The 27,624-nt window shown below is 56.5% G+C and overlaps 1 protein-coding gene across 1 annotated transcript; it reads left to right on the top strand.

Moving 5' to 3' along the window:
• The first annotated feature begins 1,868 nt into the window (after positions 1 to 1,868).
• On the top strand, positions 1,869 to 27,262 carry ADAMTS15 (ADAM metallopeptidase with thrombospondin type 1 motif 15). The gene is made up of 8 exons (XM_059930019.1): positions 1,869 to 3,190; positions 14,207 to 14,339; positions 15,072 to 15,239; positions 15,416 to 15,699; positions 20,755 to 20,932; positions 22,596 to 22,777; positions 22,879 to 23,054; positions 24,574 to 27,262. The coding sequence occupies exons 1-8, from the start codon at positions 2,234 to 2,236 to the stop codon at positions 25,346 to 25,348; spliced, it is 2,853 nt and encodes a 950-aa protein (XP_059786002.1). The 5' UTR covers positions 1,869 to 2,233; the 3' UTR covers positions 25,349 to 27,262.
• The last annotated feature ends 362 nt before the right edge of the window (positions 27,263 to 27,624 follow it).

Here is a 27,624-nt window from a genome sequence, read left to right as displayed (position 1 = left end):
CCATCGTGAGTGACATGCCACGGCCCCCTACCAAACCCCATGGATCACAGTGAAAGTAACCTTGTAACTCACCATTGAAACTGCTGGGTGTAGGAAAACAATTGCTTGCCCTAAATAAGTGACTTACGATTGCCCTTGGTTGTCTGAGTTTCTCTTTAATTACAGGCCCTCTTTAAACACTCAAACACAGAAGGCCTTTGGAAACGTGAAGTCTCTCTCTCACCGGCCTCCATATGCACACCCTCGCTCTCTCATTTACAGAGCATAGACGCCGTGTCTTCCTCACTCGCAGAATGAATCTCAGCCCCGTGCATCTCGGTTGAAGAGGGGTCCCAGGAGACTCGCGGGCATCCCAGCACTCTTCCTGTTCCAAGGCCCCAGGGGGCTCTTGCAGACGGGCTCCTTTACGGGGAGAAGATAACGGGCAGAAAGCCCTCTCCGCCATGGACCCGTCCCAGCTTTCTCTTCCCTTCAACAACAGGGCTGTTTACTCGCCAGCAGCCACTTTCCTGAGAAAATTCCAAAGTTCTTCCGAACACACACCCCTTCTCATGCTTCACGGCGACACATACTGTCCTGCCCCCTCCTCTTGCGAACTCAACCCAGAGCCCTTTGGCTCTGGGAAGATGTTCTCGGTGTCAGGAGAGACTAGGAAAGGCTTCCTTCCTCTACTTGACCTCCTTCCTGGTGAGAAGAAAAGACGTGGATTTTCCGGCGGCCTAGGGAGGACCTGGGGCCCAGAGCCTGAAACCGGGCTCCTAGCCTCCGCGCACAGTAAGCGCGAGCTCGCGGCCTGACGGCCATCCCACCCACACACCCTCAGCGTCGCACTCCGGGGTCCTGCGTCTACTTGGTCAAGGATCAAATGAGAGGAAGTCAGGGCGGAAATACTTTTTCTTGATGATTCTCCCACCGTCCACCAGTGCCTCAGCGCCTCCCGGGCGGGAAGAGCACCTTTGACTCTGCCTCCCCCCCCTGCACCGGTGCGCTGGTCAGGGCTGAACACGGAGGCTCCCCTCCCTCAAGCCCTGAGTGGCAGCGTCTGCCCGTTTGGGTGGTGTGAACATCCCACAGGACCTGGTCCGAGCCCCCCGTCGTGACACCCCAGCCTGGGGCCATGCGGAATGGCGCACCACTCAATCCTGCCATCGTACTCCCACCCCTCTGCTCTCCTGCCCCGGGGGCTGGGGGCTGTCCTGGAGGCTCAAGAGCCCAGATAACCCTGCACAAATAATTAGGAAGCGATGGGGCTTGTTATTAAACGTAATTTATAAGTTCACATAATTAAAATGTTAGGAATGACTGTGTAACAGCCGACTGGCAAAGTTCTTGAAAATTAACCGTCAGTCTCATCCCAGCCAGCACACCACCGCCCCCATGGCAGACTGTGGACCTGGGCGGCCCTGGCTTCCAGAAGGTCCCTCCATGTGCCCGGGAGTGTGCACATTTACAGGGGGCAATTCTTGGTTCCGGGACTTTCAGGGGACACTAGGATGAGGAAACAGGGATGCTGCAGCGGTAGGGGTGAGGGGGTCAGCGGCGGGTCTTCATGTCCCACTCCTGACCCCAACTGCCTTGAGATAAAGGCTAAGACCCAGAGAGCGGCCGGATGGTGGGTCCGGACCGGTGTGTCGGGCACTGGGACTTAGCGCGAGGGCAGGACACGAATCCAGACTCCGGCGCTGGTTTCTCTGGCCAGCCCACGCCTCCTGCCTCAGCTCAACGCCACTCCCTCCCCGCCAAGTGGCTCTCCGCTCGGGAGGCGGGACCGAGTTCTTCGGTGGCCCCAGGAGGCTGCAAGCTTTGGGAGGCTGGGAGGGGAGGGAGGGGAGGGAGGGAGGGCGCTGACTGGGCAGTCCAAAGAGGAGGGGGCCTTTAATAGGCTCGCCCAGCGCCTGGTTTGCGGCGCTGCGAGCGGAGCGGCTGCGGTTCGGAGGAGCGGCCGACACCTCCCTCTAGTTCTCGGCTGCAAATCTTCGTCCTTGCACTTGACAGCGATTGTACTTAAGCTCCCAGGGCGCGCTTTGCTTGGAAAGGCCAGGTAGGAGGCGCGAACTGCCCGGTGCACGCTCGCTGCTGGCGAGGAGTCTCCCTCCCCGGGCTCTCCTTTCTGGGAGCTGCGGGCGGCCCCAGGCGTCGGTGGTGCCGGTGTACGGGCTGCGAGGAGACGGTGCCGGCGGCCGGGGAGCCGGCCGAGCCCTTCCCAGAGCGCTGCTGTGCGCCGCCCGGCGCCATGCTTCTGCTGGGCGTCTTAACGCTGGCTCTCGCCGGGGCACCCGCTGGCGGCTCAGAGCCAGAGCGAGAGGTGGTGGTCCCCATCCGACTGGACCCGGACATCAACGGCCGCCACTACTACTGGCGGGGTCCCCAGGACTCCGGGGACCAGGGACTCATTTTTCAGATCTCAGCATTTCAGGAGGACTTTTACCTACACCTGACGCCGGATGCTCAGTTCCTGGCGCCCGCCTTCGCCACTGAACATCTGGGCGTCCCCCTCCAGGGACTCATCGGGAGCTCTCCGGACTTGCGACGTTGCTTCTACTCTGGGGACGTGAATGCCGAGCCGGACTCGTTCGCCGCCCTGAGCCTGTGCGGGGGGCTACGCGGAGCCTTTGGCTACCGAGGCGCCGAGTACGTCATTAGCCCGCTGCCCAACGCCAGGGCGCCGGCGGCGCAGCGCAACGGCCAGCGCGCACACCTCCTGCAGCGCCGGGGCACCCCCGGCGGGCCTCCCGCAGGTCCCACGTCTCGCTGCGGGGTGGCCTCAAGCTGGAACCCCTCCATCCTGCGGGCCCTGGACCCTTACAAGCCTCCGCGGATCGGCTTAGGGGAGGGTCGCAGCCCGCGCAGGTCCGGGCGCGCCAAGCGCTTCGTGTCTATCCCGCGGTACGTGGAGACGCTGGTGGTGGCGGACGAGTCGATGGTCAAGTTCCACGGCGCGGACTTGGAGCATTATCTGCTGACGCTGCTGGCCACGGCGGCGCGGCTCTACCGCCATCCCAGTATCCTCAACCCCATCAACATCGTCGTGGTCAAGGTGCTGCTTCTCGGAGACCGCGACACGGGGCCCAAGGTCACGGGCAACGCGGCCTTGACGCTGCGCAACTTCTGCGCGTGGCAGAAGAAGTTGAACAAAGTGAGTGACAAGCACCCTGAGTACTGGGACACCGCCATCCTCTTCACCCGGCAGGTGAGTTGATTTGTCACCTCTTTGGACCCAGACAGCCCCCATTTTTGGGGGGGAGGTCACTGCCCTTAGCTCTCCAAATGCCCTCTGTGGCGCGCAGTCACCTCCATCCCCCACCCCCGAGTTGAAATCTCGTTGATCTCTTCCGACTGCCACTCGGGATCTTCCGGGGAGAGCCGGCTCCTGGGCTCGGTGGATCTCCGGCTCTAGTGCATCCGGATGCACGTGGGCGGTCAGAGGAACGCCTGCTCCTTCGGAAGGTGTAGGCCCGGTGCGGCCAATGAGCGCCTCCTGGATCCGGCGCAGAGGGGCCGGAACCCAGGAAGTTGCCGCCCCGGAGCCGCAGTTTGTCTCCAAGGCAGACAGGAGGCGCTCTGAGGATGGTGTTGGCGAGGTCCGCCCCTACTGTAAGGGGGCGTCTAAGTCCTTTCGGATATATCCTTCCCAGGCTTCTTTTTTTCTGCTTGTGGAACTGGAAGTTGAGCGCCTGCTGCTTTTCTCGTGGGTAGCATGTCCTTACCCTCTATCTGTCCTGGGCCTGGGAAAGCTGGATTGGGATAGAGGGGCTCGTTTGGCATTTTTCCTGGGTTGCAGTGAAAGGACAGACTCAAGTACAGGCAACATTTCCGACTTCCTTGCTGCTTCTCCTACACCCGTCTGTGCTGGGCCTGTCTCCTCTTTGAGGAGCTTCTGGTCCATTCAGGGCAGGCAAACGGTTCGAGGCTTGGAGTTTCAAGTGGAGCTTCACTTAGAGCCGAGTTGAGGACACCTCTTTCACTTTTCCCGTGTCCCTGTTGGTGGAGTGTGACCCCGGGCCCTGATGTAGGCTCTGGGCAGAGCGGGCAGGGCTGCTCATGACCCAGACTCACTGACACTTCCTATGACGGTGCTCGACTACGGGGCTCCAGCTTCTGGCCCTGGCAGTGCGGAAGTGGAGTGAGCTCAGGGCAGAGCATCTGGAGATCCCAGCTGCAGGGTTGGAAAGATACTGAGCCTTGGGATTAGAAAGACAGATCAAAAAAGCAGATCAGAAAAGCAGCTCTGCCTTTTGCTATGGATCTACTGAACATTTAGATTCGTAGATGTTGCAGTGACTGGGTGCTGTGTTTTTGGATTCTTGAAATTTCTCAGATACAGGAGACTGGGAGGAAGGCGAGCATCCATGTGACCTGCTGCTTCCTCTGATCTGGGGGGCTGTGGTTTGAATCTGTGCCAGGCTCTTGTTTTGTTGACATCATAACCACGGGCTTCTGGGGGTGGCAAGGAATCCTTGGGTACCTACGGGGCCCTGACTCTCCACCGTATCCAGAGGGACTGGCGTGCATGGGGCTGGAACAGGAGCTGAAGACGTCCACACTAACCCATTTGGCACAGCTGGGCCCTTCCTGGAGCTAAGCTTCCTCCTTTCCCAGCCTTCTCCTCCCACCACCTGGTTCCTCTAGGGAGGCCTTTGGCCCGAGGCCGTTTCCTTGCGCTCATTCTTCCAACTGAGGTCTGTGGAGCCGTCACTGCCCAGCCCCTACAAGCACTGCCTGAGTCACGGGGAAGCCGCAAAGGAGGAGGCTTCAGCCTCTGCACACAGCCCAACTCGGCAGTCAGATGGCTGGGGAAAAAGCAAAGGCCAAGAACAGGATCTCTTAATGGGCAAAGCAGCTGTTGCCCCATCTGCTACCTGGGATGCCCCTGTGGAGGCCATTCACTGGTCTAAAGTAACAGACCTCCGTCTCTACTGCCTGGCGGTGAGGCTGACTTTTGGAACCAGCCCTGGGAAGAGCACTCCTGCTGGGGATATGGGCCATGCCGTCAGAAGGATCCGCCTTTTGAAGAAGAAGCAATCAAACAGCGTGACAGCTTCTGTTCGTCAGCGGTGTGTGCCAGACCTCCCCTAGGGGGCTACGTTGACCATGCATAATGGGTACAAGATGTGTGGCCACTTGGGTCGGAAGCAGGGATGTGCATGGTGTGACTCTTAGAAGCTGTCTTTCCCTTAGGCGTGGAGAGGGCAAAGCCAGAGAGTGGGGAGGCTGTGTCGGCAGGCCCATTATGCCGGTATGTGCTTCATGCTTCAGAGCAAACGTCTCTCCTCCACCTCCCTGCCAGTACAGACCTCAGGGCCTGCTGCATTCTCAGAGCCTTAGGAACGGCTCATTCCTGAGCTCCCCGGGGAAGGTACAGTATGAGATGAGAACACCAGCGCGCAGCTGCTCTTTCTAGACGGAGGCCGACGTGGTCTCCAGGAACCTGGAGCCTCCTCTCTGCTCCAGCGCAAGAGGGACTTTTGTCTTACTCTGTAAGGGTGGGGAGGAATCATTTAAATCAGACGTGTGAGCTTCTCTGCTTAAACCCTATTTATTGGAATAGTGGTGTAATCAATGCTTTTTCAAACTAAAATTTTTAAAGAATATATATAATTTGTTTGGATAAGACGTTTTTTTAGAAAGGTGCTTATTTTGTAAATTACCTTTTGTCTCTAAAGGACCTTGAGCTGACGGACACCGTTTTTTGTGTTGTTGTTGTTGTTGTTTTTAACATTTATGTATTTATTTGGCTGCGCCGGGTCTTAGTTGCAGCACATGGAATCTTCGTGGCCGTGTCCGGGATCTTTACTTGCGGCATGTGGACTCTTAGTTGTGGCACGCAGGATCTAGTTCCCTGACCAGGGATCGAACCCGGGCCGCCTGCATTGGGAGTGTGGAGTCTTAACCACTGGACCTCCAGGGGAGTCCCTTTAGAGTCACCTATCTCTTGGTTGCCCCAGAGAAATTGGAAAAATGGCGATTGCCTCTTTCTGATTGCACTCCGGTTGTGTTTCTCACGGGGAGGAAGCAGTTAGGAAGGGGTCGGGCTTGGCCGGGTGGTACCTCCTCCTGTGAGGAAGAGGTGAGAGCAGCTCCAGGGAGCTCCCGGTGCCGGGGTGCCCGGCAGAGAGCAGGAGGAGGGTAGGCCTGGCAGGCGTGGAGTTCCCCTCCGACGTCTCAGAGCTGCAGCGGTGGAAACAAGCCCGGGCCAGGCTGTGGGGAGCCTGCTGTCCCCTTTGCAGGAGGATGGAGGGATGTGAGGTATTGAAATCAAAACACTGGGAAGATGAGACCCAGGGAGGATCCTTTACTGTCCACAAAGTGGAAACAATGGATCCTACAGCAAGGATTTTGACAACTGGAGGAGTTTCCTTAAAGATTCGGAATAAGTCCATTCCCATAGGAAGAGTGCACGTTGGATTCTGCAAAGCGATCAGCCTCCAGCTCATAACAGCAGGGTGAGGTCACATAGGGCTGGAACCAGGATCTGTGGAGAATGAGAGCCAGCCGTTCCGTGTGGACGTTTATTTCTGAGAGGAGGAGTTTCTGTGGCTTCTGCTGTGCTGGGCAGTGGTCCAGTGGGACCGCACTTCTCCGGGTCTTCTCTCTCTTTAGGTCTAGCGCCTCTGCTGTTTGGGCAACTTTGTGGTCCGCTGGCTTCCATTCATTTATCCATACATTCTCGTAACACTTATTGAGCATCTATTCTTTCTGGTACTATCCTGGGCTGTGGAGCTACAGATACTCCTAAGATGTGGCCTCTGGCCTCCAGGAATTCACTGTGTGTCAGGGACCCCTGACAAGGAAACAACCCATTACAATGCGGTGTATGTGCCCTGGCGAAGGCTCGGACCCTGTCTTCTGGAAGCCCAGAGGGGGGTCATTCTCTTTAACACTGGAGTCTGGAAGCTGAGGACAAGGGACAGACAGATGCTGGACCGAAGGAAAGGCAAGAAGGAAGGAGGTGGTGGTGATGGGACAGGAAGCCTGTTTTCTACCTTGCAGGAGGCCCTTCCTTCAGGCCACCTTCTGGTTGGCTATTTGTGACATTTCCTCCATGGGACTGGCTGTTTTTTGGGATTCATAGTCTGTGGGGTTTGTTTGCCTGCTCATTCCTTCATTTACTTGTGTTTCCTGTCGCGCTGAGTACCGTGCTTGCTGCTGCCTCGTCCCCTTCTCGCCCCGATTTCTTCCGCGCTGTCTTCTTCCTCTTGTGGGGTCATCGAGGCAGGCTCTCTGTCATCGTTCTCTTCTCTTCCTCTCCTCACTCATGCTCTCACCTTTCCTCCTCTCACGTCCCAAGGCTGGCGCTTGTCTTCCCGCTCTGGCCTTGGGTTTTGTGGGGATGTATACGTATTCTACACTGTGCACAAAGGATCCGCATTCTGGACCCTCATTTGAAACAGAGGCCAGTTCTTTCCATAATCAACTAGTTGCAGCATGGCAGTGAAATTTAGTGTTCCGACAAAAGAAATGCTAATGATAAAATAATAATATGGATTTTACACACATCTCCCAACACAATAAAAAGAATCATAATTTTGTCAGGATCTTTTAATTTTTTAAAAAAATATTTATGTATTTGGTGGCATTGAGTCTTAGTTGTGGCAGGCAACCTCCTTAGTTGCAGCTCGTGGGCTCCTTAGTTGTGGCATGTGAACTCTTAGTTGCACCATACATATGGGATCTAGTTCCCTGACCAGAGATCAAACCCGGGCCCCCTGCATTGGGAGCATGGAATCTTAACCACTGCGCCACCAGGGAAGTCGCCAGGATCTTTTAATTTTTTTTGATTTACCATGTTGTATTAGTTTCAGGTGTACAGCAAAGTGATTCATGTATATATATATATATATATATATATATATATATATATATATATATATTCTTATTCAGATAATTTTCCCTTATAGGTTATTACAAAATATTGAGTATCGTTCCCTATGCTATATAGTAGGACCTTGTTGTTTATTTTATATATGTACATATGTGTTATATGTTTATATATATATAAAAAACATATGTAAGTGTATATATGTTAATTCCAAACTCCTAATTTATCCCTCCCCCAACCCCTTCCCCCTTTGGTAACTGTAAGTTTGTTTTCTATGTCTGTGAGGTCTATTTCTGTTTTTGTAAATAAGTTCATTTGTATCATTCTGTTATATTCCACATATAAGTGATATCATATGATATTTGTCTTTCTCTGTCTGGCTTACTTCACTTAGCATGATAATCTCTAGATCCATTCATGTTGCTGCAAATGGTATGATTTCATTCTTTTTTATGGCTGAGTAGTATACCATTGTATAAGTATACCACATCTTCTTTATCCATTCATCTGTCGATAGACATTTAGGTTGCTTCCAGGTCTTGGCTATTGTAAATAGTGTTGCTATAACATTGGGGCGCATGTATCTTTTCGAATTAGAGTTTTTGTCTTTTGTGAGAAGCTTTTTTGAAGTCAGGTCTTGGAGGAAGATGTTAGCAGAGAGAGAGAGAGACAGCTGTAGATTTGGCACTTAATAGTTTGTAAATCTTTATCACTAAATGGAAACTCAACCCCACTCCTTCTGGGAGGCAGGAGGAGGAGAGATGATTCTCCCTGGCCTGTAGGGTGATAGTTCTTCTGCCTCGTTTCTTACTTGCAGCAAATAAGCAAGCCGGGAGTGATGGGGGAGGGTGGGGAGGAAGTTTGGAGGGAGGAATGTGCCCTGTAATCTTTTCTTTCTTTTTTTAAACGCTGATTAGTCAGGAGGGCCAGCGAGGTTGGTTCCTCGGTAGGTCCTGCCCTCCCCCTGCCTTTCAACGTCTCTGTAGCTGTTGGCATCACATGGGGCCCTCATGCTCACCTTGCTGTGACACCTTGCCCGGGTCACAGGGCTCAGTGGAAAGAACACAGGCGTGGAGTCAGGCAGAGCTGAGTTGGGATCCTGGCACTTGCACTTTTAGCAACGACAGTGAGCGAATCAGCTGTTTGAACTACTCTCCCCTCATCTGTGAAACAAGAATAATGAAGATGACGAGGGTACCTGAATGGCAGGGCTCATGAGGGGACGAGCTACCGAGTGTTCCAGAACTGGTGCCGCTGATACCATCGCTGCCTTAGTCTCGCTCAGTATGTTTGCTGCTGTCCCATCATCACCGATGGGTCCCTGGCCAGAGCTTAGGTTTGAGACGGCCCTGCTTCAAAGCATTCTGCCCCATCCCCCTGCAGGTATGCCCACCACTTCCTATTTGTGTGGAAACTCTGGGCTGCACAGTTGCCAGTCCCACTGATCTTCCGGGCAGGACCTCTCTACATCTTTGTAGCGCCTCCGATGGGCCCATGCGTGTCGCCGTTGTTCAGTGTGTTCGCAGGAGGGAGGTGCTGATGCAGTGAAAGGACCACAGAGCTCTGAGTGCTCAGGTAGTTTCACCTCCCTTCCTGGGGACTGTTCATCCAACTTTTGAGGCTGCAGGGTTGGGAGAGGGAGCCTCGGGTTCTTTGGCATTTCATCTTGGCTCTTTACCATCAGGCTTTGCCCAGGAGGAGCTGGCAGACGGTGCACGGCAGGGCTGGGGTCAGTGTGTCTGTGCAGGTGTGGGGCTGGGAGTCTGGCGCAGACCCCGTTCCCAGAGCACTCGTGGCCTTTAATCCTGCCTTCCCCTCCCACCGGGCCCCTCCGGCCTCTCCCCACCCATGACCAGCCTGCGCTCTGGGGGCAGGGGGTCCGGAATGGACGACCTTGCCCTCTTGAGACCCCCCCAGCCCCTTCGTTCTTTGGGAGCACGTGCCCTGGAAGCAGCATGAAAGGGTAGGGAGGGCCCAGCTCTGCTGATGCACTGCCTGGGTTCAGCCCTCCCTCGGCCCCTCCCTCCTAGTCTAACCTGGGTTTGCTGTTTGACCCTGGGCTGGTTACGCATCTTCTCCGGGTCTCATCTGTAGAATGGGGCCTGGTAATGGCATCTCCTTCATAAAGCTGCTGTGAGGATTCTGTAAGCGAGCAGGTGAAGTGCTCAGAATAGCGTCTGTGCATGAAGGCCAGCTACTGTTGGACGTGGTACGCACCCTTCCTTGAAGTGACGGCTTCTGGAGAAAGTTGTTTGGTCTTCCTGCAGTGAGGTTGCTCTGCTTCCTCAATGATGTAATTCTTGTTTGGTTTCATCCATCTCTTGCTGGGATACCACTTTGTATATCTTGAGGTGTTTATATCCCAGTGGAACAGAATCTGCTGATAGAAGCTGCCTGCGTGAACTAACCTCTTCTTCCAGGCGTCCTGAGTCACACTGCCCGGGCACTGAACTGCTAGATTTTTTTTCTTCTAGCAAAGCCACGCCCTCCCATCCTTGGAGATTACAAACAGAAGTGGATTCTGAGTTGGATGAAGAAATCCAGTGACGCCTGAGAGATTCAGCTGGGTAACAGGCTGTGGGGCAGTGTTAATACAAGTGCAGGGTGGTTTCACCAGTGATTAGGATACCCTAACTCGTGTGGTGCCATCCAGACCAAAGGCCACTGCTGGCCTGGTGTCAAAAGGCACGGATGCGGACCCCATTCTTTACGTCATAGCGGCGTGGCCTTGGGGGAGTGATCTTAGCTCACGGAGCCTCAGTTTCCTCGCCTGCAGAATGAGAGGGCGGCTCTGAAGTTCTGTGAGTAGAATTCTTGGAAGCTGTGGCGTGGCCGTGAACATGAGTGCTGGCTCGCACGCGTAGGAGTTCAGTGTGAGCAGGGAGCTGGCTCCATCAGAACATGTATCTTCTGCCACATTAAAAAAACGAATGTGCTTGATTTTTGTGGGCCTCCCCCTCTTCCTACCGTTGAACACGCGAGCATCTCAGCAGATGGCGGGGGAAGTGAGAGGAGGTGGAAGGAAGGCCGTAAGGAAGGCAGCTGCTGGGGAGGTGTGGTGCGTGTGTAGCGCACAATCTTGGTAAACGTGGGATAGGCCGCTGCGAGGTGTTATCCTTATTTATTGATTTGTTTCCAAAATGCGGCTCTAGTCCTAAATTATTTTTATAAAAAGAGACAATTAGAAAAGAATAATCCAGGAGGATTAAGTTCTTGGCCAGGATGATTCTTGGGTCATTTGGAAAGGCAGTTGCAGCTACAAGAAGAAATGGCAAATCACCAGAAATAGTGAGGGGCTGGGCTGGGCGGTGCCTACGCCCTCCAGGTGGAAGGAACCAGAACCGTTTCAGTTTCTGGAGACAAGTGCCTGAGCTGAAGAGGTTAAGGCAGCTTGAGTGCATCTGAGTTCGTTCCAGAAGGGTGGAGACACACAGGGCCACGAACGAGGCACCCTGGGACCCTGCACAGCCACCTGTGGGAGTTCAAAGCGTGGAGGCCCAGCGAGGCTCCATCTGAGTCCTGACTCGGGGCAAAGGGCCAGGCAGAGGGCCAGGCAGCACCTCTGACCCCACGCAGCTGGTCTTCCCACAGCGATGGGCTGGGTACTGCGGGACGGCTGCTCTCAGCTGCATCCGACCCGCGGGAAGTTTGCCGGCTCTTGCCTTGTTCCTCTTGTTTGATCCAGGGAAACTGGGATTTCTTGATGGAAAGAACAGGTTGCTTCTGGCCAGGAAGGGCCTGCAGCTGCATGTCTGCTTCAGAGAGAATCCACACTCCCCGAGAGGAAGGCGGCTTTTGGCTTTAAGGACCTCCTGGCCACAGAGGCAGGCTGCCCCGCGGCCGCGGGCCTCCGGCCTGAGCTCTCACTCTGCTCTAGCCTTTTCCGCTGAGCAGGGCACGGGATGGGCCTCTGAATCTCCATGTGGGTGACTTCACGTTTCTGTGACTCAGTTTTGTCAACTACATAGCATGGGTCAGCAGACCAGATCAGCTTTGGGGTTCTTTCCATTCTACAAGCAGACCGTTCTGGGTGTTCCTTTTATAACCCAGAAGCCGGGGGTGGGGGGCTGAGCACCCTGGGGTCGGGAAGAAGCAGAGGCTTCAGGTGCTGGGACCGTCTGGGTTTTAGTTGGGAACTGGCCCTTCCGCAGAGGAGGAGAACGAGGGGACAGGAGTGACTTGCCCGAAGGGACACACCTGCAGCGTGATGGGCCAGGACCAGACTCTGGGCTTCTTGGTGCTTGTTGCCGTGTCCTCTCGTACACAAGGCCAGTGCTGGGTGCACATGGTGGCCCGGGGACAGTGTGACACGCTCGTCCTGCAGGCTCTCCCTACGGCTGTGACCGCCAGGCTAGAACTTTCAGGGCGACCACCTTTGTGGGCTCTTGTGCTCTCGTGCCCCCCTCCCTTTGCCCCTGCACGAGCCTCCCTGCCTCCCTTCCGTCCTCCACTCTCGGGCCGCTCCACCGACCCAGCCTGCTCCTCGGCGGCCACGCTCCCTCAACCACTGGTCAGGTGAGCCTCCCCCGCTCCAGCCCCCATGCGTCCTGACAGCAGGTGTTTTCTGGGTTTCAGAACTCTGGCGTAGGGAGAACTTTCTGGGGAGTGAGCCTTTGGAGAGGGAAGGGGACTTGGAAGAGGCCGGAATTCGAGGTCCCCCCGGGGCCTCCCAGAAGGGACAGAGGAGCCGTGAGCAAGTGCGGGACAGCCTTTTACCCACCAGAGACTCGGGTGCCCTTGGGTTCAGTCTGATCACCCTGGAAGCTCTCTGGCCAGAATCCCCGTGAACTCCTGCGGAGGTGTGACTATCACCTGACCGTGAGAAGCCAAGTCTGACCGCTCAGGCGGTAAACCTCTGAGCGCTTGGGATTACATTCTGCTGGTTTTCTGTGCTGTGACCACGTTTCCTCCTGTGTGCCCTGGCTCCCCTTACACGCCCTGGCTGCCCACCTTTTCCCCATGTCAGCACACGTGCACACACACATACACACACAGGCACACACACACCCCTAGGGAGACACACAGCTGAGGACAGCTCTCCGTGCCTGTTGTGTGAGCCCCTGGGCTCCCGGGGGAATCACCCGCAGTGCGTGGACTCAGGAGACGCTGGGTAAACAGCTGCGATGAAGCGGACAGAGGGTGAGTGTCCAGCCCTCAGACCCTGACTGGGACTTGAGCTTCTCTGAGCTTCAGGGGACTCTGAAGAGGTGTCTGTGGAGGGTGACGGTGGCAGTCATGACTCTAGGGGATGCTGGAGGATTAACTAGCACTATGTGTGTCAGGTGCAGGCCCGGTGTCAGCATTTACTCAGTCACCACTGTGATTAGCTGTGATCATGAGTCGTGGTCTCCACCGTCGCCAAATGGGTGTAATACTACCTCTGCCTCCTCAGCCTGTGGTGGGGATTACACGAGATGCTGCACGTCAACTTCGTGTAAACTGTCAAATGCCCTCCACGTTAAAGGCAGGGATGTGATGTAGAGAGTACCAGTGTCACCCGTTCAAAGTGTCTTCTCAGGAGGAGCAGAATGTGTACAGGTGTCTCATCCTATTTCCAACTCCGGGCTCCAAAGGCACCTAGATGCGTTGCTGGCCCATAATGCTCCTGAGTCCTGCGAGATGTGCCCCCAGGAGACCCTTCCACATCCGTGAAGTGTATTTCGTCTGGGCTGCCAGAGGCTCTGGCCCTGCTGCAGGCTGTTTCAGTGCAAAAAGAGGGACCTTCCTGCTTAGGTCACGACTCATGTAATGTATCTTCTTCGGAGCGGCCGTGGAGCCTGTGGTCCCCCAAGCCTCTGTGGCCAGTGGAGCTGGGTCTGTATCCGGGCTCGTCTCTGCCTCGCTGTGCCTACTCCCAGCCCGCGGAAGCCAGGCCTTGTGCAGGGCGGGCCCTTGGCCAGTCACCCTTTGGCTGAGAATCTGAGCTTAATTCATGGTGGTTCAAAGGCAGTCCCTCATCAAGGATCGAGGCTCCCAGAGTCGACCCTGGCTGGGGTGGTGCCGGCCTTCCACCCACTCCTGCCCAGTGAGCCACTACCGGAACCTCACCCGGCTGGGGAGTTGCCGTTTTCAGGGCTGGAAGGCTGTGTCTATAGAAAGCAACGGTCCTTTCAGTGTAATCCTGTACCTCCTAATTTCCTCCCAGGGCCTCCCCGGGTAGGATTTGGGTCGCATCTTCTCAGCGAGCCGCCGAGCTTCCCTCCTGAGGCTTTTTCCCTGCGTGCATTCCACGAATGACAGCCCTGCAGCCCCCTGGGCAAAGGGCCTGGCTGGGAAGTGCCGGGCCTGCTGGGGCCCGGAGCGGGGCGAGTGCCCCTCCTTCCCATCTGGTCCTTCTGTCACGTCTCTAACTTCTGGCCGGCTTCTGCTTCTCCCCCACCTGGGCAGGACCTGTGCGGGGCCACCACCTGTGACACGCTGGGCATGGCCGACGTGGGCACCATGTGCGACCCCAAGAGAAGCTGTTCCGTGATCGAGGACGACGGGCTTCCCTCGGCCTTCACCACCGCCCACGAGCTGGGTGAGGCGGGGGGCTCGTGGGGGAGGGAGGAGGGAGTGCCCTTCTGGGTTTGCACCGGGTGTTCTGGGTAGGGGTAGACGTCTATCTTTGCTCCCTTGGGCTCCTTCCTTAGGGTCCTTAGGGTCGGAGTCAGCCTTGATGATGGCTCACTTTCCCGACCGCCCCAGCCCAGGTGGCCGGTGACACTGTGTCGGTCAGCGGTCAGAGTGTCTCATCGACTAGGCGCCAAGGGGAGAGCAGGTTCCCTACCCTGCTGTCCTCACTGAGCCCACAGCCGATGGGCAGGGCAGGACCTGTGAGATCATGCTCTCTCTCTCTCTGTTTTTTTAATATAACAGCAATAAAACCCCAACATGATTTTTAAAAAAAAATATTTGGTTGCGCCGGGCCTTCATTGTGGCAGATGGCTTCCTTAGTCGTGGCTCATGGGCTCCTTAGTTGTAGCACGCAGGCTCCTTAGGTGCGGCACGCACGTGGGATCTTAGTTCCCTGACCAGGGATTGAACCTGCGCCCCCTGCATTGGGAGCGTGGAGTCTTATCCACTGCGCCGACAGGGAAGTCCCCAGGAACATGATCTTGAGGGCACTTGCAAAGCAATCTACCATTAGGCAGAAGTGACCCTCCTGAAAGCCGTAGACCCAGGTCCTCTAGCTCCCGACCCCCACCCACCCCTCGGGCTGCTCCACGCTCGCCCGCGTGCCGCCCTCTGAGGCCTCTCGCCTCCCCCGCAGGCCACGTGTTCAACATGCCCCACGACAACGTGAAGGTGTGCGAGGAGGTGTCCGGGAAGCTCCGGGGCAACCACATGATGTCCCCGACGCTCATCCAGATCGACCGTGCCAACCCCTGGTCGGCCTGCAGCGCCGCCATCGTCACCGACTTCCTGGACAGCGGGCACGGTAAGCGGGGCCCCGGGGAGGCGGGCTCGGCCCGTCCCGTCTGTGCCCCGTGGCCCACGGCGTCTGACGGGGCCCATTCCATTCCCCTGGCTTCATCCCTGCTCCCGTCGAGACCCTGCGCTGGCCACGGCCACCTTTCTGGCTCGCCCCTGATGAGTGCCCTCGGCCTCCTGCAGGCGACTGCCTTCTGGACGAGCCCAGCAAGCCCGTGTCCCTGCCCGAGGACCTGCCGGGTGCCAGCTACCCCCTGAGCCAGCAGTGCGAGCTGGCCTTCGGCCTGGGCGCCAAGCCCTGCCCCTACATGCAGCGCTGCAGCAAGCTGTGGTGCACGGGCAAGGCCCAGGGCCAGACGCTGTGCCAGACCCGCCACTTCCCCTGGGCCGACGGCACCAGCTGCGGGGACGGCAGCTTCTGCCTCAAGGGGGCCTGTGTGGAGAGACGCAGCCTCAGCAAGCACAGGGTGAGTGGGCTGGGGGGCGGGGGGTGGACTCCGGGGCCCTGTCCTGGGGACCAGCCCCGGCACACACTGCTGTGTGGCCGTAACTGTATCTCACTGCTGCTCTGTGCCTCGATTGCCCTGGCTGCGGTCCTGGCCCCTTCTTGACTCCAAAACCAGGGAGAAAAGATGAGGCCGGTCAGAGAAACTGGTGAGGCCGTAGGCAGGTGGGGTGCTTTCCCAGGGGCAGCGGGCCCGGCCCTGAGCTGCACCCTGGGAGGAGTTCTGGAGCCCAACACCTGGAACCCAACACCTGGAGCTCGGGTTGGCTCACTGCCCGCTCCTTCCTTTCTGCCCTCAGCGGGTGTTTCATGGCCGGAGAGCCGTGGGCTCAAGATGAGCCGGGCTCAGAACGAGCCAGGCTCAGAACCCTATTTGTTACATCCCGAACCAAGCTTCAGTTTCTGTTGTGACTGGTCGTTTTTGAAGTTGAAACATAAAAGAACAAAAGTTATTTTTTCCCGATAAATAGGAATAGCACCCAAACCGGAACAAATTCAGAATCCACATATTCTCTGAATATAATAAAAACTTTATTTTCTCCAGATCTTGGGTTGAGATAGCAAAGGGATTTGCGCTTTTCCACCAAAAGGAATGAGAAAGAGGCCCATCTTCTCCCTTGATCCTGGCGGGGATTGTCAAGCCCTCTCCTGCCCCTGCCTTGGCCACGGAAGGGCTTGCCTTGGGGTTTTATGTACTCAGAGGCCATGGGTCAATAATAAAAAAGCATTCACCAAGCACTTTATCCATTGCCCTGAGATGGGCATGGTACAGAATCATGTAGAATCTTCTGTGTTCTGGGAATATACGTTTAATTAAAGCTTCATTCATTCATTAGGCAACAACCCACTCTATTCAGGGATCTGGGTAAAGTACTGTGGTGGTCAGAAAAACGAATGAAACATGGGCCACGTCAGAGAGGGCTCACAGTATAGTGGGGAAGCTAGAAATGTAACTGTAATCCAAGACGCAGAGGGGTTGTGTGCTGTGTGTTGAGACAGAGTGCGAGAACGTGTCGTGGAGAACAGGGATGAGAGATTAACGATGATTAGAAGGGCCGGAAAAAGCCTTGATGAGGAGGTTGGATTTGAAGAGAGCCTCGAGGGATGAGTAGGGTCTCAACAGGCAGAGCTGGAGCAGAGTCTGGGAGGTGGGCTAAGCTGGAGGCTTGCGTGGATGAGCACTCCATTGGAGGCATCTTTGGGAGGGTGGTTTGCTACTAGCCCCTAGTTGCCTTGACCACCAGACTGATGCATTGAGGCTGGAAGGTCCTGAGGACAGGCCAGTCACTGCCAGTTCCTTCTCTTGGGAAGATGAGTCGGAGGATAAAGAGATTGGTCAGGGGGATACTGGATACAGGAAATGTGATGGGAGAAGCTCTCTGGACCTCTCAATCCATCAGGGCCAAATCCACTCTATCCTCAACCTTCTTTCCGAGCGAACTGCCCCTCCTCCACCCTGGCCCTTTAGGGAGGACACTGCCTTCATCAGCCAAGGTCAAAGCACAAAGCTTGTCCTATTAATCACCCCAGAGATCTCATTTCAGGGGTCCTACTCTGTCCACTGAAGCCCTCTTTTCCCAGCTCACTCCCTCCAGTTTTGGGACTCCAGCAATTCTTCAATCCCATCTGACCTACCGTCCCTTGATCCGACATCTTTCCATCATCCCCTAGGCTCCTCAGGCCCTCACCAGCCTCTTATTGAGCTGAGACACGGTGGTCCATTGTTGGAAGCACTGCTTCACGTACACTCCTCTGCCCCCATCCCCATTCATCGTACTCACTGGGCTAAGCCACCACGCTGGTGACATCTGACCCCCTCACCTTCTCAGTGGTGCCAGCGTAGGTGAACACGGCCGGAGAAGCACACGCAGCCCTGCTCGCTGGCCTCAGCTTAAATCAATGACCTGGACGCTGCGGTGGGCCTGTCCTGCTGCTCAGGGGTCACATCACGTTTTATTTCCTGAGTTCTCTCCCAACCACCTAAGCTGTTACTTCACACCTTCACTTCTCTCTTCCATGACCAGCTCTTTCCTCCTCATTTTTCACTTTTGCCAGTGACCTTTCTTCCTCTTTCCCTAAGAAAAACGAAGCATTTAAGTTATCAGACGTGAACTGCCACCAGCTCCCAGCACCGCATCCACCGCCGGACCTGCCTCTGCGCCCATGGCGCTGCCTTTCCTCCTGCACAGCGGATGAGCTGCCCACACGCTCACCTGAGGCCAGGCTTTGTGCTTTGCGCTCCGATGCTCTCCTCTCCTGTCTCTTCAAGGAAAGCACCCTGTCAATCTCCGCTCTCTCTCCTGCAGCATCGGATTGTCCCCTGTTGAGTCGGATCGTTCCTAACAGGATGCACGCTTGCTGTAGTTTCTTCCACCTCAAACTAAACTTCTCACGATCCCTCCTGTTCTCATGTATCACAGTCTCTCTCCTTGACTCCCTTTTACAGCAAAGTTCCTTGAAAGAGTTGTATGAACCGGCTCTCACCAATGCCTGTCTTGCCACTTTTCTCTGGAACCCATTCCAAACAGGCTTTCAGTCCTCCTGTTTCTCTGAAATAACTCTTCTTAAGGTCACCAACAACCTGCACGTTGCTGGTCGGTGATTCTTGCCTGACCTGTGAGCAGCATTTGACCCGGCCATGGCTCTCTGCCCTGAGGACACAGCCTCACCCGCCTCGGTTTCCCTCCTCCCCCCCGGCTGCCCCTTCCCCACACTCCTGTTTCCCAGCGTTGGGGTGGGTGCTGCAGAGCTCGGTCCTCGCCCCCGTCAAGATCCACGCCACCCTCTGAGGTGCATCTAGATCGCTGGCTGTAGACACCATTTATATTTACATGTTGAAGACTCCCAAGTTTGCTGCCCAGACCTCTCTCCTGGACACTGCCTGTCTCCCTGGATCTCCATCTCCCCATCTGGATAACTGATGACTGTCCTAAATACGACATCTGTAAAATGCAGCTCCTCGTCACCACCCCGAACCTGCTCTGGCGTCTTCCAGGTGCTCAGGCCAATGCCCCTTTGCCCCAGACTCGTGTCCAGCAATCGCTGTGGACTGTCTTCGAAATCGATGCAGAGCCTAACCATTTCTCACCATCTCCTCTGCTGTCACCCCCTCCCCGCCACCGCCCCCTGCCCCGTGGATTATCACCCCTGCTCCCTAACCGGTCCCCCTACTTCTGACCTTACTCCTTACACACAGTTCCCTCCAGAGCAGACAGAGGGATCCTTTGAAATGCAAGCCAGGTCCTGCCACTTCTCTGCACGGACCTTTCAGGGCTTTCACTCCTCGCTCAGACCCAGTGAGCCCCGTCTCTGTGTTCAGCCCCTGCCCTTCCCGCTCCCTCCTCAGGGCCTTTGCGCTGGATCGCTCTTTCCCTAATATCGACGTGCTTCACTCCCATACTTCCTTCAGGCCTCTGTACAAATGTCGCCTCAGCGGTGAGGCCTCCATGCCCCCCTGTAACACAGGGCAGCCCACCTCGCCAGGGCCCTCCCCATCTCCCGCTCCCAGCACCTGCTTTAACCCCACCTGACACTATGTGCACAGGCTTATTTTTATGGTCTGTCTTCCCCGCTGGGATGCAGTTGCTTCAAAGGCAGGGGTTTGCTGCACATGGTGCCAGGCTTGTGGTAGGAATTCAACAAATGTTTGGCAAATGAGTGACTGATGGCACATGGCAGGAGTGTTTCCCGTAGGAATGGGTAGGAAGAAGTGATGCCAGGTAAAAAAAAACATAGCATCGTCTCAGGAGCCACAGGAGCAAAGTTAAATATTGAAGATTGGGGACCACGGGCCTGGGCACGGACTCTTTCATTCTTTAGGGGGGGTCACTGCTGACCTTTGAGAGGGGACACTGCTGACCTTTGAGAGAGCAGCTCCCGTGGTGCGATGGGGACAGAGCCCGCACTGCAAGGCACGGAGGAGGGAGCAGGTAGAAAGAGCAGGTGCAGCTGCCTCTGGGGAAGGGAAGGCATGAATGAGGTGGGCTATGGTTTGAGGAGAAAGCAGGGTTCAGGGAAAGTGTCCTTCCTCAGGATGAAACTCTGAGCATCTACCTAAGTTAAGGTATCTGTCTTACCTGCAGCCGGTTCCCGACTGGCTCCGTGCAGGTTTGCGGCTTTCGGTGACCTGTGACAGCCTCTCCACCAGCCTCGTACACCTGGGCCCTGTTGCCCAACTCGTGTGTATTCAGGGCTGAGAACTGGCTAAGAAAAACATAATGAAGACTATAAATTTTCTCTCCCTTCTCCACCCTCTTGAAAAGTAAAACAACACTGCATAATTCACCCCAAAGCCAAACAGAGTTTCAGGATTGCTCAATAGTCTCCTATCTTTATCTCCTCTCAGCACAAACATTACATCTGCTTGTAGTGAAACTTTCTCAAATTTAACCCCGGATTGAGGTGAAGACCAGTCTGGCTTGGTGAAAAGTCTGAATTACGGAAACCTTACAAATAAAAATATTCGGATATCTATGGCGACACGGTTTACTGGCCACCCTTTAGACTCAGAGACTTTTGTAAGGACACTAATGACACAGAAAGAGAAACCCTGAGCTCCCTCGCGGTGGTAAGCGCGGAGCTAGGAAATTTCACACACGCTGCATCATTTAAATCTTCCATCTGACCTCACACCCGAGGTCGATGTGCTGGCCCCATTTTTGCACACGAAGCACCTGAAACTTAAGGAAGTTTCTCTGCTTGCTCAAGACCACCCACGTGGCGAGGGCAGAGGCCCGGGTGGCACTTGCCTGCCTGACTCCGCAGCCAGGCCCCTGTCCCGCGCGCGGCCTCGTGTGTAACTGGGAGCAGTGGGCACTCGCTAATCAACGGGCTGAAGTGTCGTGTGCGTCCCAGGCACAGGATCATCTGCTGCTCATTCTCTCCCTCGTGGCACAAAGTGGGTTTCGTTCCGGTGGGATGGCACGGTGGAGGCTGTCCCCGAGGGGCTCCTGTGCAGGCTCAGCGTGTGGGTGCGGTGCCCCGACCCCGCAGGGACATAACAGACCCTTCCTCGCAGGTGGACGGCTCCTGGGCCAAGTGGGAGCCCTACGGGCCCTGCTCGCGCACCTGCGGCGGGGGCGTGCAGCTGGCGCGGAGGCAGTGCCGCAGCCCCGCCCCCGCCGACGGCGGCAAGTACTGCGAGGGAGTGAGGGTGAAATACCGCTCCTGCAGCCTGGAGTCCTGCCCCAGCTCAGGTGAGCGGGGGCGGCCGCGGCCGGGCTGGGCGGTGGGCGGGAGGCCACAGAGCTCCTGCAGTCGAGATTCTCACTCCCAGGGCACAGTCCGGACGTGCAGATGTGCAGAATCCTTGGGATCATTTCTTGGCCTCGCCACCTTTGCCAGGGCTGTTTTCCTCTGATGCTGAGGCTGGGAGTCTAGATGACCCAAGGGGTCAGGACACTAGAACCCTCTTAGTTAAGCACAGACAAGCGCATCTTCCTAAGCAGAAGTTTTTTTTTTTTTTTTTTTAAATAGGTTAGCTTTTAATTTGTTTTCTGAGAATAATCCTTTGCAATAACAATAGCAGAATGGAAGTAATATGGTTTAGAAAAAAAAGGAACTGTTACGTATCCCTTGTTTGACTTTCCTATAGACCACGATCAGCTGTCTGTAATTTGCTGGGATAAAAGTAAATTACATCTTTTCCACATTCTCAGTTTCTTGCTATTTTTAATGAGATTGCAATAGGTACAGCCCAGTTTCAAACTCAGACCCATTCTTACTTGTATACAAGCAGGAATTCTTTCTTTCCTCCCTCCCTCCCTCCCTCCATCTTTTTTTCTTTCTGGCTGCGTTGGGTCTTCATTGCTGTGCACGGGCTTTCTCTAGTTGCATCGAATGGGGGCTGCTCTTTGTTCCAGTGTGCGGGCTTCTCACTGCAGTGGCTTCTCTTGCTGCAGACTCTAGGCCCACGGGCTTCAGTAGTTGTGGCACGCAGGCTCAGTAGTTGTGGCTCGCGGGCTCTAGAGTGCAGGCTCAGTAGTTGTGGCGCACGGGCTTAGCTGCTCCGCGGCATGTGGGATCTTCCCGGACCAGGGCTTGAACCTGTGTCCCCTGCATTGGCAGGTGGATTCTTAACCACTGAGCCACCAGGGAAGTCCAAGCAGGAATTCTTTATCCAAGCCTCATGAACTTGGGTGGGAGGAAAATGACATCTCTATATGTACTAACCTTTTAATCTAAAATTTAGTATTTCCTTCAGTTAGAAATTTAGTAGTTTGTACTAACCTTTCCACCCAAAATTTAGTATTTCTCTTAATTAGGCAACAAACTACAATGCTAGTCACAGTACGTGTGGCTCTACCACTAGAAATCACAGGCATTTTCATATGTTGCATATTTTCAGTTGTTGCAGATTTTCCTTCAAATGGCCTTTGTGCTCATCACTACCTCACGATTACAGTGGGTTTTAGACTCATTGCTGGATCTTGCTATTTAATAGGTTAACAAGGAAGCACATAGATCACAAATACGTTTCAAAATATATTGATAGTTGTATATAAATGTAATTGGTATTCTTTGTAATCTATCTATGTATTTTATGCATTTAAGAACGTTCTGAAAGCAGTTTCAATAGACTGCTGGGGGGTTCTATTTAGGATTCCGGTTAGAGGGAATTTAAGGGCAGACCACTGGGAGAGGTGGCACATTGCCTGCGGGATGCGTTACCATCTGTATCCTGCATCCTTTGGTCCCCGCCTGCCTTGGGCCTTTGAGGTGGGGTGGCTTCAGTGATGAGGACCACTCGGCGGCGGGTGAGGAGAAGCTGTTTAGAGCCGGGGGAGGCTGAGCGCCCCTGAGGGGCGTCTCTCCTTCGCCCCTCCCTTTAGCTTCCTGCATGTGCTTCCCCCTCCCCAGCCTCTGGCAAGAGCTTCCGGGAGGAGCAGTGCCAGGCCTTCAACGGCTACAACCACAGCACCAACCGGCTCACCCTGGCCGTGGCCTGGGTGCCCAAGTACTCGGGCGTCTCCCCACGGGACAAGTGCAAGCTCATCTGCCGAGCCAACGGCACCGGTTACTTCTACGTGCTGGCACCGAAGGTGGGTGAGCCTGGGCAGGGGACCAGGGCAGGGGCAAGGTCTGGGGGAGCATCAGGCAGAGTTGCCCCCGCTCCTCTTCTCCCCTTCCTGGGCCACTGCAGGTGGTGGACGGCACACTGTGTACCCCTGACTCCACCTCGGTCTGCGTCCAAGGCAAGTGCATCAAGGCTGGCTGCGACGGGAACCTGGGCTCCAAGAAGAAGTTCGACAAATGTGGGGTGTGCGGGGGAGACAATAAGAGCTGTAAGAAGGTGTCAGGACTCTTCACCAAGCCCATGTGAGTCCTGGGCCCTGGGGGATGGGGGGAGGGAAGGAGGGCAATTCCCGTGCAATTGCCCCCAGGCGTCGGAAGCTTGGGTTAGATGGAGTAAGTGTCAAATCCTGGCCAGTACCCTTGCTGCAGAGACCACTCATGCTCGGCTACAAGTATGATGTTCATTCATTCATTCATCCAACAAAGATGAAGTCTTGACTAGGATGCCACTTGGCTGGAGATGATATTCAGGCATTTGGCAGAGTTGTTAGGGTCTGTCTAGAATTCTAGAGTGAGACTGACCTGTGTTCAAGTCCCAGTTCCCCATTTTCTGGATGACGCTGGGCAAGTGACACAATCTCTAGAATTCTAGATTTCCCCACTTGTAAAGTGAGTACGATGCTAATACATTTCATGTCCTGCTATTGTGAGGATTAGGGAGTTTATTCAAGTAACATGCTTAGCATAGTACCTGCTGCATAATAAATGCTCACTAAATGTTCATGATGATGATAACAAAACATACCTGGGGACAGATGTGACAGCCTCCCCCTTTTCTGAGCCTGAGGCCCTGGCCTTGGGGACAGGATTAAGCCGAGAATGGCACTAAACTGCAGGGAGACGGCGGAGTGAACGGCTGGGACTGAGGGAGCCCGCTCCTGGGAGATGGGTGCCCAGATCAGCTGAAGAAATGTCTCTGCTGAGCCTGGGCTCCTGCCTTTCCGAGGTCCAGCACGTTCCCTTTATTTTCAGGGGGCTGTGCTCCTTGCAAAGTCCCGACCCAAGCTCTGGAAGAAGCAGGGGCAAGCAGAGTCCCTGCTGTCTCCGTTGAGGGGTGTGCTTGGCTCTGAGGACTTGGGGGTCCAGGTGCCGGTGGCAGTAAGGCCTCGATGGCTGTCCAGGAGCCTCGCCCGCCCCCTGGCCACAGTGCCCTCTGCCGAGCCCGGGGTGCAACCTCTCTGGGCACTCGGGTGCTGCAGGCAGATGGTGTTGCAGGCTGTCCCTCAGGGGCCCGCAGGGGAGACCAGGCTGGGAATTAAAGGTAGATCCCCGGACTGTCTTCACAGGCTAAATGGCAGGTGTCCCTTTCATAGACTAGTGGAGTGGGAAGGAGCTGAGGCATCATCTCTTTTAACCTGATCATTGCATAGATGAGGCCCCTGGAGCCCAGAGAGGCTGATTTGCTTGAAGTCATCAGGGAGCTGGCGCCCGAGCCAAGGCTTGGTGTAGGTCCCTGCCTCCAGGGTGTGTACCTCCCTGCATCAGCCCCAGCCCCGGCCCCTCCCGTCCTCCTCGCCCTTCCTCTCCGCTCCCTCTGGAGGCGACAGGTGCAGCCAGCGTATCCGGGGTGGGGGGTGCTGGCCGATGTGCCGACAGCCTCCCCACCTCTCGGTTTGTGTGACCCATGGACTGGGCCAGGCCCTGTACTCTGCCACCTGCGTGACCTGCCCGGGGTGTGGGAAGGGGAACCCGTCTCGGCGTCGGAGGGCAGCGAGGTCCTCCTGCAGGCATCGGTCTAACGCTTACTCTTCTGCCGCCGCAGGCACGGCTACAATTTCGTGGTCGCCATCCCGGCGGGCGCCTCCAGCATCGACATCCGCCAGCGCGGCTACAAAGGGCTGATCGGAGACGACAACTACCTGGCCCTGAAGAACAGCCAAGGCAAGTACCTGCTCAACGGGCACTTCGTGGTGTCGGCCGTGGAGCGGGACCTGGTGGTGAAGGGCAGCCTGCTGCGCTACAGCGGCACGGGCACCGCAGTGGAGAGCCTGCAGGCCTCGCGGCCCATCCTGGAGGCCCTGACCGTGGAGGTGCTCTCCGTGGGGAAGATGACGCCGCCGCGGGTCCGCTACTCCTTCTACCTGCCCAAGGAGCCCCGGGAGGACCGGGCCCCGCCGCCCCCGGGCCCCCGGGCCCCCTCCGTGCTCCACAACAGCGTCCTCAGCCTCTCCAATCAGGTGGAGCAGCCGGACGCCCGGCCCCCCGCGCGCTGGGTGGCGGGCAGCTGGGGGCCGTGCTCGGCCAGCTGCGGGGGCGGCCTGCAGCGGCGGCCCGTGGACTGTCGCGGGCCCCCCGGGCAGCGCGGGGCATCCGCCTGCGACGCCGCCCACCGGCCGGCGGACGCGCGCGCCTGTGGGGAGCCCTGCCCGGCCTGGGAGCTGGGCGCCTGGTCCCCCTGCTCCAAGAGCTGCGGCCGGGGCTTCAAGAGGCGTCCGCTCAAGTGCGTGGGCCACGGAGGGCGGCTGCTGGCCCGGGACCGGTGCAACCTGCGCCGGAAGCCCCAGGAGCTGGACTTCTGCGTCCTGAGGCCGTGCTGAGCGGAGCGCTCCGCCTCCTCACTCTCCAGCCCCTCGCGCTGCTGCCTCCGGGCGGCCACGGGCAGAGGGCAGTGGCCGGGGCCCAAGCCACGAGGTCACCCACATCCAGGGACAAGGACCTGGGCGGGGAAGCTAAGTCACTAAGGCACAGTCTACCTCACGCCCGGCTCCTCCGGGGCCAGCCTCGGGGTGAGGCTGAGGGGTGCTTGGAGCTGGGCAGGAGGCACCGGGCCCCGTCTCCCAGGGGCCTGGAGGATGGGCGCCTCCCCGCAGAACTTCAGGGACCTTGGCCCCCGTCAGGGAGGCCGCAGGCTGCTGGAAGAGCCAAGGCCCGGCAGCTTGGCAACTTCAGGGGGCCCCAGGGCTCTGAGCCGTCTCTGAACAAGGCAGGTTTTTATGGTGCTTTCAGCCACTTTCTTTTCTGACCGATGCGGACTGAACAGTGAAAACTGGCCGGGGGTGGGCAGAGCTGAGGGGCAGGGGGCAGGTATAACTGGAGCCTGGGCCGCTCCATTTGGGATGAGGCGTGTGGGGGACAGTCCCAAGTTCCTCATCTTCCTTCCACCCTCGGCCGTCCCTTAAAGGGTCACCTCCTCTCCCTGTGTCGTCCGGTCTTCAGACTAGTGGGAGGGCTTCCGCATAGGTGTCCTCTGAGGCCTTGCAGGTGGAGGTAGGCGGTCAGTAGGGAGACTGTTGTCTTCTTCAAGAGGGATCCGACCATCAGAAACAAAGATGCTGGGGTGATGGACTCTGAGCCCGAAGCAGGGAGTTTGAGGAGAGATCGAGAGGGTTGTGCTGTCACTGGGGCTGGGGCTGAGCTTTGCAGGAATGTCGCCCTAGGATGGGGAGGAGGGGCCCCAGTTCTGACGGCTTCTTCCTCCAGGGAGCCAGATATAAATAAGGCCGTTACCTTAACCCAGCATTGCCACGGTCCTGACCCCACGAGGGGGACGTGGGACATGCCCAGAAGGGCCAGGTGCTGAACAAACAAGCGGCCATCATCCAGACAGCTACGTGCGGTCTTGCCCGGGGTCTGTCACGTTGCATCGCAGGCTGTAGTTCCTGCAGTTGGACAACGGGGTTCACTGTTTGCTACCTCAGGCTCTGCTCTCTGGGAACCCACCCTTGTCCCTCCCTGGGGCAGTGGGGACCCTGGTGCTTCCAGCAACCCCGGCTGTCATCCCCTGTAGACTGAGCTGCCCACACACAGAGATGAGCTTGGGTGCATGCTTCCTGCTCCCCACAGCCCGGCCACCCCCCGGGCCTCCAAATGCGATGACAGGGTCTCTCTCTTCAGGTGCCATGGGGACAGGTTTCAGGAGACACCAGGAATCACTTAGCTGACCCAGGGGCCCTTGGCAGCCACCAGTAGGAACTGCCGGAGACTTGTCTATCTCGGAGACACGGTAGTGGAGCGGAAACCGGATGTTTCCTACAGCTCCGAGGGGGATGATGTTTTGGAGTTAGGGATTCTTTGGCCACGCAGGGTATTTCTTGAGGGTGCAGCTGCCCCAGCACGAAGACGGGAGAGTCTGCCTCTGAGAGCAGGTAGTGAGTCCTGGCCCTCGGTGAGGTGAGAGCACAGCACTGCCTTCCCTGGGAAAGGCCGTCAGCCCTTTTACTTGGTTTCCCCTGATAGAATCCACAAACCAGCCGACCAGCCAGGTGAGCCTGGGATGGTGTTCTAATCCCAGTCTGACCCTGGCTGAGCCCTGAACAAGTTCCCGCGGGGGGCGAAGGGCAGGAGGGTCTCGGAGGCTGGGCTGCAGCCACCCTTGAAGAAGGGAGCGAGGAGGAACCCCCTCCCTGCGCGAGCGAACAGCGGGGCCGCAGGGCACAGGTGGACCCCCGCTGGCTGACGACAGCACCGCACCCTGTGCTGGGTGCAGCCCTCCTCGCTGGGGAGAGGGTGGCGCGGGGGCGTGCGGAAGGGGCAGGGACCGGGTGGGTGGGAAGGGGGGTGCCGTCACTGGGGGCGCCTGGCCCCCAGGAGAGCGGCTCGACGGATCGTTTCCAGGAGGGACAGCTAACCTTGTTCCTGACGTAAGCTGGGTCTCAGCGCTCTTTTCTGTCGTGATGTTTTCCTTTTACCTTTTTTTTTCCTTTTTAAAAGAAGTACGAGCAAGACAACTTGGGAGGTGTGTCTTGTCTGTGACCATTTCACTAATCCAACCATACTCTCCAAGGCTGAGCAGAGACAAGCCTCAAGGCACAGGTTTCTGGTGATGGAGAAAAAGTTAAGGTGGTCTCTCATGTCTGTGGAAGAAGAGGAACAT

The sequence above is a fragment of the Balaenoptera ricei genome, chromosome 8 (genome assembly GCF_028023285.1).
Source record: "Balaenoptera ricei isolate mBalRic1 chromosome 8, mBalRic1.hap2, whole genome shotgun sequence".
In the NCBI taxonomy this organism is placed as follows: domain Eukaryota; kingdom Metazoa; phylum Chordata; class Mammalia; order Artiodactyla; family Balaenopteridae; genus Balaenoptera; species Balaenoptera ricei.
The sequence above is the reverse complement of the archived record's forward strand: the minus strand, read 5'-3'. Positions and strand labels throughout refer to the sequence as shown.

What these genes read in the sequence shown, in the direction of transcription:
- ADAMTS15 (XM_059930019.1), top strand. Translation starts at nt 2,234, where the DNA reads ATGCTTCTGCTGGGCGTCTTAACGCTGGCTCTCGCCGGGGCACCCGCT. An exon ending in GCAGCCTCAGCAAGCACAGG is followed by an intron (nt 15,700 to 20,754) that starts GTGAGTGGGCTG and finishes CCTTCCTCGCAG; the next exon opens with GTGGACGGCTCCTGGGCCAA. An exon ending in TCTACGTGCTGGCACCGAAG is followed by an intron (nt 22,778 to 22,878) that starts GTGGGTGAGCCT and finishes GGGCCACTGCAG; the next exon opens with GTGGTGGACGGCACACTGTG.